The sequence below is a fragment of the Solea senegalensis genome, linkage group LG21, assembly GCF_019176455.1.
Source record: "Solea senegalensis isolate Sse05_10M linkage group LG21, IFAPA_SoseM_1, whole genome shotgun sequence".
Classification (NCBI taxonomy): Eukaryota; Metazoa; Chordata; class Actinopteri; order Pleuronectiformes; family Soleidae; genus Solea; species Solea senegalensis.
Window position 1 is genome coordinate 4,802,363 of NC_058040.1, and position 17,393 is coordinate 4,819,755.

Consider the following 17,393-nt stretch of genomic DNA (forward strand, 5'->3'; position numbering starts at 1 on the left):
GAAATGCACTTTTTATATTTAAACCCTGATACAGACCTGCTATTTCATATTGTGCAATAAGAATGATGGCTGTATATCCTTTTAATGTAGTACGCTGCAACTGAAAACCCACCTCAAGTTAACTAGGGTCACTTTTTCTTTTTAATGTCCTTGACCCATACACTGGTTGTTGTTGTTGTTGTTATTGTTCTTCGTTGTTAGCTGTATGCACTTTCAAGGTGAAGTCAAGTAAATCTCGTTGTACAACTTGTATAATGACAATAAAGGCATTCTATTCTATTCTAAAACACATTTTAATACCAGGTGTAAAGGGGGCCAATGTGAAATGTGGCTGCTTTGTCCTTTTGGGCTGCTAGAAACATGGCAGCGTAAATGCAAAGCCCTCGACACTTTTTCTAAGGCAACAAGTGTTGTTTTGAAGTGATTATACATTTGCAAAAACTAGTTTATGCCAGTGAACCCCACTACATGTTACACACTTGACCTTTTAAGCTCCTGTCACTGATGTCTAATTTTTTCAAACTTTTTTGGCTAACTTCCTCCCTCTGCCGCCTCATGAACACATTTGTTGAGTAGGGTAATTATTCACTGAAAAACAGACTAACTTCATGAACAGAGTGGACCACTACTAGAGTTCTGGTTCCTGTTTAGATTAAGCTGTGGCCGTAGTTCCTCCAGTGCTGCTTTTCTCTGTTTTATATCACTGTAAACTGGATATCTTTTGGACAGTTGCTCAGAAAAAGCCCAAGACATTATGCAAAATTGTCTTACGGTTCATAAACGAATTGCTCGATTGTGGGCAGTATTCTTAATACTAACAATTCTGCCTAGGAGCAGCTGTGCTGATGTGATAAAATACAGTTGGATCTTCTGTGCAACAGCCTCCATAGCAGAGGTTTGCTACCGAGATTGAACACACCTGGGAATGTTTTGAATAACTGGCCTTGAAATGAGGAAAGATGTGAAATTGTGTAATCCCAAAGCTGTCAGAGCGTCTTCAATGTCAAAGAGATGTATACGTTTTGACATTTGATTGGCCATGTTTGCTTCATCAGCTACTTACTGCCAGATAAAAAAGTCTCTCTGGGCATTGATTGAAACTGAACACTCTCTCTGTGCAATGCAGAGGTTTAGGATTACTCTTAGCACAGCTCATTCTTTCCCAGTTGCCTTTTTCCCTCAACATTTTTTTTCTTTCCACTGTTTTGTCACACATACGCTCAGTATATGCAGATTTCTCTCCCTTTTCACACAGCCGTCTTACATTCCCCACTTCCATGTCCTTCTACTTCACCCACCCTGTAGTCATACACACAGTGTATTCAAGTCTTAAGACTCACCCTGTGTCATGCAAGCTGTTTGTCTCCCCCCCACCTCCTTTCCTTGCTCTCATTTTATCTACCTCCCTTTTCCTTCTCTCTTCTGCCTCCCCACACTAGAATGTTTGGATAGATCTAAATGGTGTGATTGTGACTGCTTTGCCGGTTGTCTGCCTCTCCACGTCTGCCTCTTAGCGTCTTTGGAAAGTCTGACGTGAGCAGAGGAAAGGAAGAGGGAGAGAGGGAGAGGGGAAAGTTCTTTTGAGCAACAAGGCATGGCGGCCCTCCAGAGAGCCAAGTCAAGCGTCAGGAGCTGCTCTCAGCTCCAGCCTGTCCCTCTTTTCTCTACCTCTGACTGCTCTGAAGTCTTTCTTCCTCTCATTCTCCCACACTGTCTTCTTTTTGTGCTACTTATTCCCACTAGAACATCCAATCTTTAGTTTGCTGTCTACAATTTCTTACTTTTAATTGACACGGCTCTGTCTCTTTCTCCTTGTCAACCTGGCTCACTCCACCCTAACCTGTTCCATTCTCTCCTGGCCTAGTAGAGGAGGGGTGTGGGGGTGCTTGTGCACATGAGAGACAAAACCTCCAAATCTAGGCCTCTCATTTACCCAAGAGGTGTCCCATTGCGTTTGAGGCGCTTCATGGCGGTGTCGCATGTCATGGCATTCAAAGAGCCGGGGTTTAAGAATGTGGGTCATTTGAAGTAGACGCACTAAAGTGTGTTGTTTGCCAATGAATGGGGCCTTCTCACATTGACATGGTGAAAAGCGTGTGAATAAACACCAGTGCCTCGGGGCCACACTAAAGTGTTCGGCTATATTCTTCTCAGCACCCCACCTATACAAGCCTGTTATTATCTTGTACATGAATGGATTTCTGGGATCACATTTGATATGGGCAGTGTGCTAGTGTGAACTGAGATGCCTTATCAAAAACCCTTTCTGCTACACCCACAACAGAGGAAACAGAGTCTCTGCTTTTTCAAAATCCTGCTTGTAAAAAAAAAGCCAGATCATAGAGTAATTAAGTTTGGTCGCTTGTTGCTCCGCATGTAAGTTAGTGAGTAGCTCTGTATCCTGCACACAGAGGATTGTTTTGCCTCTAGTTGTGACCAGCTGCATGGCTCCCTTAATTGCTTTCCCACGGCAGATGTTCAGATCAGATGGTTCAAATTAAGTGGTAGATTGCTCACACAAGGTCTCTTATGAAGACAGATTCTCCTTTTTACTGTCCTTCATGTGATGAGGTTGGGTGAGCCTGTAAACTGCAAATGCAGAATAATACAACGTCTTTGTCTTCCCTTGTCCGCCTCCTCCTCCTCCTCCTCCTCCCTCTCCCTGACTTTGATCATTCAGGTGTTGGTGGCAGGACTCCTCGTCGGGCTGGTGTGTCACGCAGCAGAACCTCCATCGCCTCAGTGGTCCGGCGATGAAAACCAAAACCTCACCCTTCGGCGGCACAGAGCCTGTGTCGAGAACGAGCAGTACCTCCACCAGGGATTCTGCTGCCTCAACTGCCAGGCTGGTAAGGAAAATCGCATAAAGAAGGATCTACAGTCGGCTTAAACATGTCAGCAACCAGATACCATCCTGTGATGGGATCATACCAACTGACCCACGGGCACTGGGATGTCATCACTGTATTATTGCATGAGCACTCATTCCCCATAAGTTGAACCACACCCATCCTCAATTCAACCTCGACTGCATGCCTGTCACGTTTCCTGACTGCACAAATAGGAGGTTATCTTGGTGATAAAATATGTCTACAGACAGACAAAGAGACATACACCTCGTCAAGTACTCAAAAAAGATTATCTTAAGTTCCTGCTGCAGGGACCATATTGTGCTATGATGACGCACACAGACAAGATTAAAACCACTACTGCCTTCAATGCTTTGGCTGATTATAATTATATCATTTTATATTATTATTATTATTACCTTCACCAAGAATGTTATGTTTTTTGGCTACCTTTGCGTGTTTCTTTGCAAAAAGAAGAAATTATGAGATCCAGATTCCGTATTTTTTAAACAATTGCTGATCTTGCAAGATACTGATAAACTGAGTGGCCTTGACAGAGGTTTGCTCTCTCCAGTTGCAGCCTGTACTTTATACAGGTGATGACATGGTCAAATGTGAAAACACACATTTTAATTATTCTCCACCTGTCTGGAGAGAATGCATATAAATTAAATTCACATCCAGCATGAGAAAATCCCCAGAGTTATTTGTTATCTCCAAAAAACCCACTGATCATGTGTGCATTGTCACAGTGTCATGTGTTATCACACACCTCATGGTTAAAAACCTCTGGTACAACTTCATGGAAAGAAATATTATTGTTTTGCTTCCTTTTGCCAGTAAAATGTTTTGTTAAATGAGGCATGTTTTTTGGTTTGTTATTAACCCTCAGTCATTGAAGGAGGTTAAACAACTGTGTTGTGCAGTGAACTGGCTCATTTCCTTCTCCAAGTAGCTAAGGTTGATCTTGATTTCCTTAATTTTAAGGAGAAAAATAGAAAATAGAATCCCCACCTTTGTCCTCGTAATCTGCCTTTCTCTCCTCTGCTAATATCCCACTGGTTCACAGTGCAGAGGCTCCTCACATGTTGTGATCCCTCGCTGTGCCGTGTCCCGACCTGACATCCTGTCTCATCAGGAAACGCATCGCATTAGTGACGTCAAGCTGGAGCCGCGCAAATGATGTGTTTGTTTATTAATCATTGTATTTGTTGTCTGATTGTTCTGTTGTTTTGTTTTGCAGGAAGCTTTGTGCAGAAGGCCTGCGAGCGAGACCAAGAACACGGGACGTGTCTTCCCTGTGAACACGGACAGACTTACACCGAGCATTCCAATGGGATGAACCGCTGCCTGCCGTGTACACACTGCCGCTCAGGTAACGTCGCGATTTCTCTGCAGCTTCGCTCATGTCTTTGTGTGTAGATTAGAGAATAGAATGTGGATAAAACTTTAAGGATGTTTGGATTTTTCCTTTTTACACTATATTTTCCCCACGTTTTTCTGTGCACACAAACACAACGGTTTCAAATATGTGTTACACTGTAGCAGACCAGCTGTATGCAGATCAGTATGGGTTGCACTTTCAAGTGGCCGCAGTGACAGCATGGTAAACCACTAAATATATTCAAATTACAGTGAACATTTTAGAATGTTATTTATCATCTGTTGTGGGTCTACAATACACGCTCTCTGCTGTCCCAGCTCACAGCAAAACAAATGGGATTGAACTATTTTATTTATTTACTTATTTTTTTGTTTTTGTGGGTTTTTGTGTTTGTGATTTGAAGTTTTTATTATTTTCCTATTGGACCAGACAGCGCAGTTACACATTTCTAATATCCCTTAGGGCCATATAAAATGCACAAAGTATTAAAACATCAAATTAAGGAAAAACAAACAAAGGGACATATGAAAAGTGCAGCCACATCTTGATCCATATCAATATTATGCAGACAAAAGACATCCTATATTACTTCTGTTATCGTAGTTTTTATCCATTGTTTTAAAATCTTTTGAAGATTTTTCTTTCCATTCTTCAAGGATCATTCTGGCAGCTGGCAACTTTTATTACCACAAAATCCTATTTTAATGCGGTGGGGGAATAAATTGGTCCTCCAATAAAAACCTAGTATTTGTGATAAAGACTATGTTTATCCATTATCTTGACCTTGGTGATATAGTTTTGGTAATAAATCCAATCTTAAAGTTCAATGTAGTCCAGTCTTTGTTAAGGCCAGGACACACCAAACCAATGGTCAGCTGCCATTTACAAGGGTTGAGTGTAATGCATGCCTGTGTACCATCAGTGGCTTTTTGACAGCATGTTGACACAGCAGCAGCAGAAACAGTCTATGAAAGAGAAATTGTTATAATTGGCTGTCAGCACATGAAATTACCACATGAGAGGAAAAACCAAACAAACAACTACAGCTGTAGTCGTAAATGTCCAGTGCAATGCACACATTCTGATAAATATAGCTGTATTAGCAAGAGTTTGGTGGGTGAAAGCATCGCTTAGAAACTCTGCTTTGCTTGTTTGCGTGATGACTGCTGCCACCTGCACATTTTGAGTCATTACATCTTTTGCATGCACATGACGTACATGCTAAAGGACCACCAACACATGTTCTAGTGGTTTGTGTTCCATGAGCCAATGTATGCTTTAATCACAGTTCATGCTTTAAAGGTCAGCTTTAATGATGCATGCAAAGAAGCACCCACACACAGTTTCAGAAGTGATTTTTTTTCCCTTTTTTTAATGCTCAAAATATCCCTTCCTTTTTTTAGCAGTTTCACTGGATCAGAAGACTTCCTAGAAGGCTCTCTAAGTTAGGTCTGATAGTATTGCTTGACAGAGCCCATATTTAGATGAAGGACACAGCAAACAAATAATATTGCATTGTTTCTGTTCACAAACGGAAGCAGAACATCTACTACAAATATCTAGAGCTGGAAAAATGTATCGATTATTCAATTATTAATCGATTACTAAATTAATCGACAACTATTTTGATAATCGATTAGTCAGTTTGAAGCTTCATGATTAAAACAACATTTTCAATTGTTTAAGCTTCTTAAATGTGACTATTTTCTTAATTGCTTTGCTCTGGATAACAAAGAAATCATTAAAAGTTAATCATTTTGGTTAGTGGACAAAACAAGACATTTGAGAACATCATCATTTCCAGGTGTGATGAACACCGATCAACATTTTAAGGCTTTTCGATATTTTATGGACCAAACGATTCATCGATTAATCGAAAATATATTATGAAAATAATCATTAGTTACAGCTCTACAAATATCACCAATAGTGGCCTGCAGATTTAAGTAATCATGTTTGTCTCATAAACGGAATCTGGAACCAGTTAATGTTTGCCATTGTTTTTTGTTTTTGTTTTTTTGACCAGGAAGTAGCTATGTTCTATCTGAAAGTCCCATGTGGCTAAAAAAAAGAGACAATATTTTAAATAACTTTAAACGGGTTGTTTTTAAACTCGCATAAAACAGTCTTCTATGAAAACAGCTTGTCAAAGATAGATTGTTTGGGAAAGTTAACACCATTTTGTCTGTGCCCCCTTCTTTTCAGATACACTTATGAAAATGTGATCTTATGATGTTACACGGAGTCGCAGGGCGTGTCTTTGTTGTTTTGTTCCGCACAATGAACGCGAGCATGTTACCTGTCTCGGGAGATTTGCGTGTGTGTGTCTGTCCTACCTGGGTGAACTGGGTGTGGCTGTGTCTCATTGTCTCCCACACTGGGCGTCTTTGTGTCCAATGAAAGGCTGGAGCCACAGAAAAGAGTCTAGTGTTACATAGGATGTGTTTTGTGCTCTTTCTACTGTGGGTTTTTAAAACAGAGCTTTATGTGTTGTGCTCTAGTTTAAACTAATTTACAATGTCAAAATGTGTTCCGAAAAATTGAAGGGAACGTCCGAAAGGAAATGTGAATGGAAATTGTACGTCTTTCACTTGTTTGTTGAGAAATTTCTCAAATTGACGAGGCTGCTGTTGATTGAAACATTTATATAATTTAACATAATAGAAAAGAAAAGAATAGAATAGAATAAAGAAAGCCTTTATTGTCCTTGTACAATAGAACACAATGAAATTAGGAGTGCCACATCTGATCAGTGCAAAAAAAGAAGAAAAAAACTCCCATGTGTGCCGACATGTGGCACCATGGTGTCAGATTGTTTTACTACATGCCAATATGTTTGAAATGACCCTAATTTCAAACATATTGGCCTATAAAATATAAGCATTTGACTGTAAACACTTCAACACAAACAATGAATCCTTCACAAATAAGAATGAGTTTACTAGATTAAAAAAAAAACTATCAGCGGAGTGATTCAGAGATCGTCTTTTGTGCATTCTTATCTGATGAGAGGAGCTCAGGACAGAGAGTCACAGTTCCAAAATGATAGTGTTTGAAGAACCCGAGTATAAAACCACTACTACGGTGGCCTTTGTGTATCAGAAAGGAAGTAACATGTGACATGAACATGCTGCACTCTCTTCCTTCTCCTTCTATAAATGACCTGGATGAATGAGAGTCTACCACAGACTTATTTGTTGGACTGTTGTGGGGGCACAGCTGTTTTTATTTGTTTGCATAGCAAGCTGCCGCTCAAGAACACTACAGTAAGTCACTGCAAAGTGACTGTTTCCATAAAGCACAGCCCTTGGATAACGTACATATTAAAGGAATATTCTAAGGCCACATAATCAATATCTTTTATTATTTTGAAGCAGTTCTACGCATCTTCAAACATTCTTATAAGGTACTGAAGCCTGTTTCTGCCAATAAACCCTCTCAAATGTGGACTTTTTAATGTTTAAATGTTTAACGTTTCAGGTGAAAGGAGCTGCATAAACTACTCGAATTGAACAGGAAGTACACAGAAAATGCTGTTGCTAATCTGTTTGGACTGAGCGGGCGCTTCACCGCCCCTCCTTTTCCACCCCCGACATTCAAACTTTATTCAAAGCACCTGCTAATTTAACTGAAATCAATAAATTATAGCGTTTTCCTCAGACACCAGCTGCCTCCCTGTTTTGCGGAATATTGACTTGTTGCCAGCTATGAATATATTTTTTTTAATCTCTCTGAGTTTACTGACTCACATCCTATGCATGGAGGCATTGTTGCTCTCTGATGCATGTGTTCCACTGCCGTCCACACGGAGTATAAATATGTAAAGCAGCCAAAAAGGACAAACATCTCACTGCGCTGACCTACAATACAGTTTTCCTCAGGCACTAGTCACAGGCTGTGTCCAACCCGGCATCTCTTCAGTGGAAAAATTAGCTTCCTTAGCACAGCGTGGAGGCAGTGAAGAGAACTGTGGTGTTGACAGTGTGCAAAATGGCTCCGTTGGTGACAAAACAAACAACACGACAACAAGTCCTCAAGTCTATTTGATTTAATTAAAATGATTTGCAATGTCATCAGCATTTTACAATCTAACGGTGTTAGCTTTGTGTTGTGACTTTTATTTGGTTTATTTGTACCATTTCTACTCTACTCTGACCTTTCTTTTTTTCGGCGGGAACATTTCTTGAAGGCAAATGTCCCATTGTAAGAATACTCGAAACATTCAGTGTGTAAATAATTTAATTTCTTTTTTGTTCATCAATAATTTAATAATTGGGACACTTAACACTGACCGTAGGTGTGAATGTGAGTCAACAGTTGTACTTTCACTGCCTTTGTGGTGGATGAAATTATTCAGTCCAGTTTGACTTATGTAAATGATTACTCATATCAATTTTCTAAATTGAGTAATTTAGTGTAGTGTAGTGCAGTGGGGACGGACTGTAGCCGTGAGATAAGCAAATGATCTGTTGACTTTCCGTTAGCCTTTGACATTTTCAACTGTGAAACATGCAGTAGCAGGAGTAGTCCATCTAGTTTTGATGGGCGCCGTCATCGTGCTTAAACGGCATCCAAATTTGATTACTGTAAGCTTCTCCACATTTCACCACACTATATGGTCTGACCAAGGGAGAGCCAAAATAAATACATCTAAATTTAGAAAATGGCAATAAGCATGCAACAGTTGGTTTATTTTTAGAAACTATCATAAAATGCTGCATAATTACCCTTTGAACCTTTATCTTTATATTTTTACAACCCGCCATTAAGTCACTCTCTGCCCTGGCATGCTGCCTTTCAGAACCTACCACTGCATAACAAAAAACAGACGTCCTCATCAGGTGCAGCCAACGCACTAAGTTGGACTAATTTGCTTAATCCCGCAGCTCGCCATTTTGGTTCTTTTTCTCTCTTCAGGGGAGAAGTGGTCAGTTGTGGTCTCGTGTTGTGATCAACCCCTCCGTCTGACCTCGTCATTTCATTGTGTAATTTCAGTTGTATAATGACAATACAGTTCCTTTCCTTCCTGGTGACATCACATCCATAAAGTTTGCTGAATAGCATTGACAGAATCAACACTAAAGAAAAACAATGTACTCAACTTACCCGCTGACAGATGTGTTGAATCAACACCCTTTCATTGGGAATGATAATATAAGTCAAGTTTAATATGGCAATAACTATATATCGAAACATAATTTGACTTCATATCAGTCTGCTGAATGAATACACCCCAGATTTGTGAAATCTTTGTGTTTTTTGTTTATTAAGAAGTTTAAAACCACAATTAACTGCTCTCTTCGACACTCGCGTAGGAGTAAAACTTAACATAGTGCATTAAAATAATGAAGGTTTAAGCCGCTTTTCAATGTATTTCAGTTCAGTGACTGTGTCAGACAGAGTCTGTGCTCCGGTCCTGGAGGAGGTACTGAACAAATCTTTTTAATTAACTGATTCTAAACGTGTAGAGTCGAGCCGTGCCGAGGTGAGGCAAGGCGAGCTAGGACCATGTAGTGGAAACACGGCATATGAATAACAATAAGACAAAGTATAGTTGACTCTATTAAAATGGCAACAGTAAGACTGTGTGTGAAATGTAAGGTGCAGTCCAATATTGTGTAGCAGTGTTTTTTTTTATGATGACAATGAAACTGACACTGTAGCTATTTTTAGATCCTGCACTACACGGTATCAAGTTGTTGCCATCAAGTTGTTGCCATCAAGTTCCTTAATATACACTATAGACCGTAACACTGCTTGACACAGACATGTTGTTGCTACAATGTACAATGCATATGGGCCACTGTGATCTATATACTACATTGATAGTCACCAATAATTAAAGCCACGGGACATTAGGTGTGTCGGTGTTTTCTTCAATCTTTAACTACACCGTCTGACGTCGGTTATTATGTGACGCAGATCAATTTCCGTCATATAACATCCAACGTCAGATGTTACTACAGATAAAGGCATATTTTGCCCCCATAAAACATGAAAATCTTTCCACTCCATCAGCAGAACGTCTCTGACACATATTGGCAACGTTTTCCAGATGATCCGTAATAAAGTTGTTGCCCACAGATTAGTCAACGTGAACTTTGTATCGTTACCTGAACGATGACGTGCAGGTGAGGTAGGAACATGTGACATGTTATGTTACTTGACTTGACTTTTTAAAAACCTGGGAATAAAAAGTGTTAACGCCAAGTGAATAGTGTCAATAAAATTGTAAAAAAAAAAGTAATTTGAACTGATAAGACGATGAAAAAGGAGTGCTCACATTTGCTCCCAAATCAGCAGAAATGCTGGAATTTCTCCCTTAATTGGCCAGCGCGGACTTCACATTTTCTGTGAAAGGTCGTCCTGTGGGAGTGGAGGCTGCTGGCTTGTTATTCATTTTGATTGCATCTTCAAGGTCCAGACTGCAGTCTTTTAGATCTCAATTTAATAAATGGACTGTGCCAGATTCTCCAGCCCTCATTATGCAGTTAAAATGAGGCAAAAGTCTTACAAAAACACCAAAGTGGAAACTTTTTTTCACATAATTGCAAACGTCTTACAAATTATCAGAGACATCCAGCCATGTTCTCTCTCATTTAGCACATGCTATTGATCACAGGTTTAATGACCGTACTTATTAAACACTGTAGACTCCTCACAAACTTAGATGAAGCTGCAAACTCCTTCCTCATTATACACTCTGGGTTATTTGTACTTTTCCTGAATTGTGTGTCAGGTACATGAAGCAGGATGTCGACGCTGCTTGGTTTTGAATGACGTTGTTCATTCTGTCACTGTGTCTGTTTTGTCTGGTCTTAAAATACATAATGTCATTTGTGCATCTACGTATCGGTTGATTAAACATAATGTTATTATGTCACATGATTTCGTATCTGTTGCACGTGTTCTTTCTTGCCAAAAAGAGTTAAACTCTTTGAGTTAAAGGAGTTAAACTCTTTGAGTTAGTTAGTTAAACAAGTTAAACTCTTTGAGTTTAACGAAGTTTAAGTAAGTTGTTACTTAAACGACATTGAGTAAAACATTCCAATCCAAATGCCAATGATCACAGAATTTGACACATGTAAAAACTACAAAGCTGATGTTGCTCTAAGACTTTTGCACATGACTTTATATATTTTATAATTCTTAGAATAGAATGTCCACTAAGTTAAGTCTATAAAATGTCAAGCCTCAAAGACATTTAAATACATTTCATCACTGGAATTTCAACGTCTTCGGAATCTGTAAAATGCATTTATGATTCAGTGCGTCTGCTGTTCCAACTTTCTCACAGTTTTCTGCACTTTTTTTTTTATCTTTTCCAGATGAGATTGAAACTGCGTCGTGCACCACCACGACAGACACCAAGTGCCAGTGCAAACAGGGAACCTTCTGTGTCCCGGATCAGGCCTGTGAAGTCTGCAAACGTTGTGCCAAGTAAGCGTGATTTGACTTCTCCAGATTGAACGGTTTTCTTAGTAATGTTGTTTTTGTTTGTCGCTGTGCAGCTAAGACGACTTATCAGGGGATCTGCGGCAATTTTACCCATCAAAGTGCATTTGCAGGTCCTCGGAAGTGCTGCTGCATGTGGGATGAATAAAGCCTTTTGTGGCTGCAGAGAGGAAGTGGCTGGACGTCTCTGATGAATCGATAAATACTGGTTGCGCCTGAAAGTTCAAGTTAGGGGAAAAAACAGTGTGTTAGAAAGAAGGGAGCGTCTGAGACTTTCAGTAAAATATCAAATTGCAATTTCACTCGCATATACTGAAAATGTAATTGGATTTGTGATATATTTTTTAGTGAAGCTTTAAAACAATATTAAATATTGTTATTAATATCATATTTTAAAATAGGAGCTTTACCACAAGAGATGCCCAACAAATATAGAATACTATTAGATTTAACTCAGTTTGAGTTGTTGGCTTTTACTGTTTTTTGTTGTTGTTAACAGCACTTTGGCCAACTTTGTTGTCTTTAAAGTGCTTTATAAATAAAGTTGGATTGGATTGGAGTAGTATGTAATGCAAGGATGAGAACTGAAATGTATGAACTGTTTCAAACATTTATGTATTTCATTTCAATGAATGAAAAATGGAAGAATTACATCGCAGCCTTTGTGATTCCTGAACTCGATTGTGCATCCCACTGAACTGCCAGTAATCAGGTTGCCTTGTGGGTAATGTAGGCACCAGGTTTCAACAGGGATGACAAATGAGTGTAATGAAACGGAACAATACCTCAGGCTCTGTGAAGGACATTCTGTGTTCATATGTGTTTATACTTGATTTATTCTATCCATCAAATCACAGGTGTAAACCAGGAGAGGAGGAGTTGAGGAAGTGCACCCCATTTTCTAACACGGTGTGTCGGAAACGGGATCCGTCCCCGACCGAAACCTCCCCAGCTCTCTCTACACCGACCCCTTCCTCCCCAGGAGACATCGGTAACATCTCTACATCATACGTGGCCTACAGTTTACAATTTGGCATCGATGTAGCTCAACTTACACTTCTGTGTTGTGTTTTCTTTCCTAGTAATTCCAATATGTATTCCCCTGGTCATCTTCCTCATTGTTGTCATTGTCCTGGCGGTGTGGTGGTTCGGGATCAAGCAGCAGTCATGTGACATACCATGTAAGTCGACGTCATGCTCTGTACTTAAAATGCCCTCAGTAAGAGTGCACAGTGTGTTCATCATCGATTCTATTTTCAAACAGGTTCAAAGAGCCATTGTGATTCCAGCGAAATCGTAAAGATTCCTATTGTAAGTTATTTGACTCTATTTATAGTTCTTCATCGTCAGCTATGACAGTTATCCAAGATGATCTGATGTATTCATCTTTTGTAATTCCGCGGGTCAGGATGAGAGTGGAGCCACAGCGGAAGAGAGGCAGAACAACCAGAACGCTGGTCTGGAGGGCGAGGAGTCTCGGCCAGAGTCTCGTCCCCTCCTGCAGGAGACCCAGGTCGGCATAACCAAGTCGCCGCCACTCGAGGATGAGGACCGAGGACTGGGCGACAGTCTGCCCAACACGACGAGCTCGTCTCAAACCAGCCTGTCGGCTCTGCCCACTGCAGCTTCCTCTGGTAACACTCCGCACCAGAGCCCCACTGCCTTCAGACTGCTGCCTGCAGACATGGTGAGCATCAGGAAAACATTGATTATAAAAAAAATTAAAAATGTCAAGGGTTAAGGTTGAAGAATATTATTAAACTGAAGTACAGCAACAGCTTTGGCAAACTCCATTTCCCAGAATTCCTCTCCTCTCTACCCTGTCTCCTCAAACTAAACCATGATACATAACCTTGTGATAATTAATGCAGCTTTTTTTTGTTATTCCATTTATGGTGGTAGTAGTTTTAGTTGGCAACCAAAAGAATCATTAGTTGCATTAATAGTCCTAGTTATATTAATTGATAACGAGGAAGTAATTACTAATCAGTCATTGTCATTGGATTAATCAAAAAAATGGTTAGTCACAAAAGAACGAAACGTACAAAGCTGAAACAAAGAAAGGGACAAGTTCAACAAGCATTTTGAATTATAATGACACAGAAACCAATATTGTAATCATAATTCTCCTGCTAATCACCCCCCGAACAAACCCTCAAGACGGGAAAACAAAAGACGCCGTAACTCTTCAGAAAATATATCCTCAACCTTATTTCTCACGCGCTGCGTTCTACTCTGTCCAAAAACATCTCGACGATTCCCCAAGGAGAATTATACATTTCGTAGCCAAACGTGCAATTAAAAACAATTGAAGGTCTGAACTGTTTTGTTATTGAGTTGAAAAAATAGATGATAATTTGTGTTCATGTCTGATATTTTCTCTGCCACAGTCTCTCACATATGTACTTTCTCTCATGTCACAGGATGATCCCCTGAGACATCGACTACTGCCACTACAAGGTAAGATTCCCGCAGAGGGAGGAGGGGAGAGAGAGAGAGAGAGAACTGTTTCTCACTCATTTCATGAAGCTATTCTTCATTTGCCCTAAAAGGCAGCTCGCTGTACACAGAAAACCCACACAGTTTATTGCAGTTCAAGTCAGTCCACTGGGAAGTCAAATAAACAGTATCTCCTCAAGATCTCACATTTGCTGCTTGATAGATTAATAATCTCATGACGGTCAGGCCATAGCCTTCAGGGGTTTGGAGCATGCCGTGTCTTTCCTTTCTTTCTTTTCCTTTTTTTATGCTGTTGTTATTTTCTCATGCTAAATTTAAAAAGACATGCTTTAACAGATTTGTTTGATCCTTTGAATTTTTTTTTTGAATGCACCCCCTCAAGGGAAATGTACTGAAATGTACTTATTGTTTCCAAACTAGTATAGAAACAATGTATACACTGTTGCAGTACTTGCAGGGGGGGTTGTAAGTATTTGACTTGGTTGTAAGATAGTGCTCACAAACCGCTGTAGGTCCATTTGATCATTGCATATGACCTCATACTGCACTTATGTTGATATTGATATGTATTCTTGTACTTTGCGTGGACTTCTGTCGACGCTGCACAACTGTGCTTGATTTTACATGTGCTTTAAAATCATTTCTGACGAAACCAAACCATTGTTTCTCACAAATAGGGTCAGAGAAGTCCCTGAGGAAGAGCTTTGATTTGTTCGACGAGTACCTGGACGTGCGGATCCACAACAAGTTCTTCAGAATGATCGGCGTCAGCGACAACCACATCCGAATTGCAGAGAACGGCGCCACTAGTGACAAAGTGTATGAACTGCTGAAGAACTGGATGCAGAGGCAGGGACTGAAAGCGGACATCAACGACCTGTTGGATGCTCTGCTGAGCATGGACCAGCGGCGCTCGGCCGAGAGCATCGCCTCCACGGCGCTGCAGAGAGGCTACTACAAGCACGCGGACGCGCCCTGAAAGCTGCGAGTGAAGAGAACAAGCTTAATACTCGACAAAACTAAAAAAAAAAAAAAAAGCACATAAGACGCTGTCGGTGGACGCTGTGTCTCACGAACAGGCTGACCTCTCTGTGGCTGATGTGCCACCCATTCAAAAGCCAGTAGTTTTTTGTTTTAAAAAAAAAAAAAGAAAGAATAAAAACACAAAAAAGGGGAAGGTCAACTCTCGCCGATCAGTGCCCCGAGGATGTTGACTCTCTGCCGATACACCGAGGTGTAATAATGAACAAGAAGGACAAGGGTTTGTGGTCAAAATTCACCAGCACAGTTGCCACAAACTCAAAAATCATGAAGGCGTCGACGTCCACAGGCGCAAGCGGCCGTATGCTCTCGACGTGCGGCCCCAGACTGAAAGCTGAAGACGTCTCTGGGTGCGCGTCTCTCACCTGGTCCTCCACCCAGAACACAGGACGCTGCCTGGAGACGAGGATATACACTGGTTTGTAGGAGTGGCATTAGCTGTGTCACCAATACTGTGCCTCTTTGATGCACTGACCTCTGGCACATGTAGGATGTAAAATTACAATAATGCCATGTGTGTTTGTCTGTCTGTGTGTGTTTGTTTTTGTCCTTACTGACGGAAGAATATTGCCAACAGTTATCACGCAGCCTTACTAATCATGAACTTTACCTCCTCAATGCTGTTTGATAATCACATTTTCTCTCTCTTCATGATTTCATCCATACAATGCAGCGATTCAGACAACTTCTGCAGAGCTCGGTGTTGCGACACGCAAGGAATTTCACACAAGCTCGTTTCTCTTCTGTTGGAACAGCTGTCGATGGTTCAGTAAAAGCGCTTCCATGAAGTTTTCAAGCGAGTCAGAAAACTACAAAGGTCATTTTGTTTTTATTTATTGATATATTTATTGTAATGAATAATAATTATTATTTATACCTTTGCCAAAAGTGACCCTGGGAACCAAACACACTGACTGTTTAGCTTCAGGGCAAAATGACTGACATCAAAAACAAACAAAAACACTTTCAAACTCGCCGCGTTCGGCTCATTTCTTCACAAATGAGCGGCTCTCGTTCATCACAGAAGACTGTGTCGCGTTAGAGTTGTGTCATCGGTCAAAATAAGGACCGAGTCCAGCTGTTTTTAGTTAACTGACTGTAACCGTGTGCCAGCGGCGACTCGAGGCACAGGTACCGATTGTTTTTTGTCTTAGTTCGACTCAGAGAAGATGAAGGAAACCTTTTCTGGATTCAAAAATAGAAGCTCCGATACATTTCCCCCCCCCCACCCCTACTTCTCTCCTGTAGTGTACATAGAGAGCAGCATGTATGAATGTACTGTGTATATGCAGAGCTCTGTTAATAAAACACTGATGTATGAAGTAATTGAATTATGTGCAAACCATAGTGGCTGAAGTACATGAATTTGCCCATTAAATGTTTCTGCAGCCTCTCTCTTGTGTATAAAAAGTTATAGAGATATATTATGTTGCTACAGTGCTGGCACTGCCATCTATTGACAGACGATGAAAATACAGCCTGCATCAATTTCAAGGGACACATTGCTTCCACTCACTAATTCTTCTTTTTTAATTCCAGCATTTCTCCACTCGTAGCCTTTTTTAAACGTAGAAAAGAATAATCTACTCAGCTTTTCCTGAAGTAGCGTAGCAGTGAATAAGCTTCAGTGCATGTTCAAGTGAATGTATGTGTCTCTTTTCTTCTTTTTTTGTACATTTTCTGTGTTTTTTCGCGCTTACATAATTTGATTGCAAGTCCAAAAACTGTTCAGTCGGCTCTTCTGTCTCTGCTCAGCCTAACACAAAGTTAGGTCATTTCCTCCTTAGATATTGTTTGCTTGTCATGGATTTCAGATTTAAATTATGCAAATACAACAAAGCTGTTTTCATGTCAATTTCAAATAAATGTTTTGTACAGATGGGTTTGTTTGGGAGTGGTTTGTTTTGCAAGACTGTCGAGCGACAGTGCAGTGTTTCTACAGCGATTATATTCAAATGTTATTTGAATATAATCGGCGAGGTCCTTGGCTGAACGTTAGCTGTACGTTAGTGTCCAAGGCCCATGTACAGATGTAGTTACCAATAAATAATCCTAATCCTAAATGAAATCATTCAAATGTGATAAAATTGAAACATATTTTAATAACTTGATTTAAATTATGGTTTCACACAGAACAAAAACAACAACAAAAACTGAACATATCGTTCCGTTAATTTCAATTCGAGCAGATTGACCGTGAACCA

The 17,393-nt window shown here is 40.2% G+C and overlaps 1 protein-coding gene across 1 annotated transcript in view; it reads left to right on the forward strand.

The window, feature by feature from the left end:
- The window catches only part of tnfrsfa (tumor necrosis factor receptor superfamily, member a), a 28,481-nt gene extending 11,413 nt beyond the window's left edge, over nt 1-17,068 (forward strand). Inside the window, exons 2-10 of the mRNA XM_044012638.1 lie at nt 2,681-2,849; nt 4,093-4,224; nt 11,562-11,673; nt 12,546-12,679; nt 12,771-12,869; nt 12,953-12,999; nt 13,097-13,375; nt 14,112-14,148; nt 14,826-17,068. Of these exons, the coding sequence (XP_043868573.1) occupies nt 2,681-2,849; nt 4,093-4,224; nt 11,562-11,673; nt 12,546-12,679; nt 12,771-12,869; nt 12,953-12,999; nt 13,097-13,375; nt 14,112-14,148; nt 14,826-15,127 (1,311 nt within the window). The 3' untranslated portion in view covers nt 15,128-17,068. The remainder of the gene's footprint in view (nt 1-2,680; nt 2,850-4,092; nt 4,225-11,561; nt 11,674-12,545; nt 12,680-12,770; nt 12,870-12,952; nt 13,000-13,096; nt 13,376-14,111; nt 14,149-14,825) is intronic.
- Nucleotides 17,069-17,393: the final 325 nt, after the last annotated feature.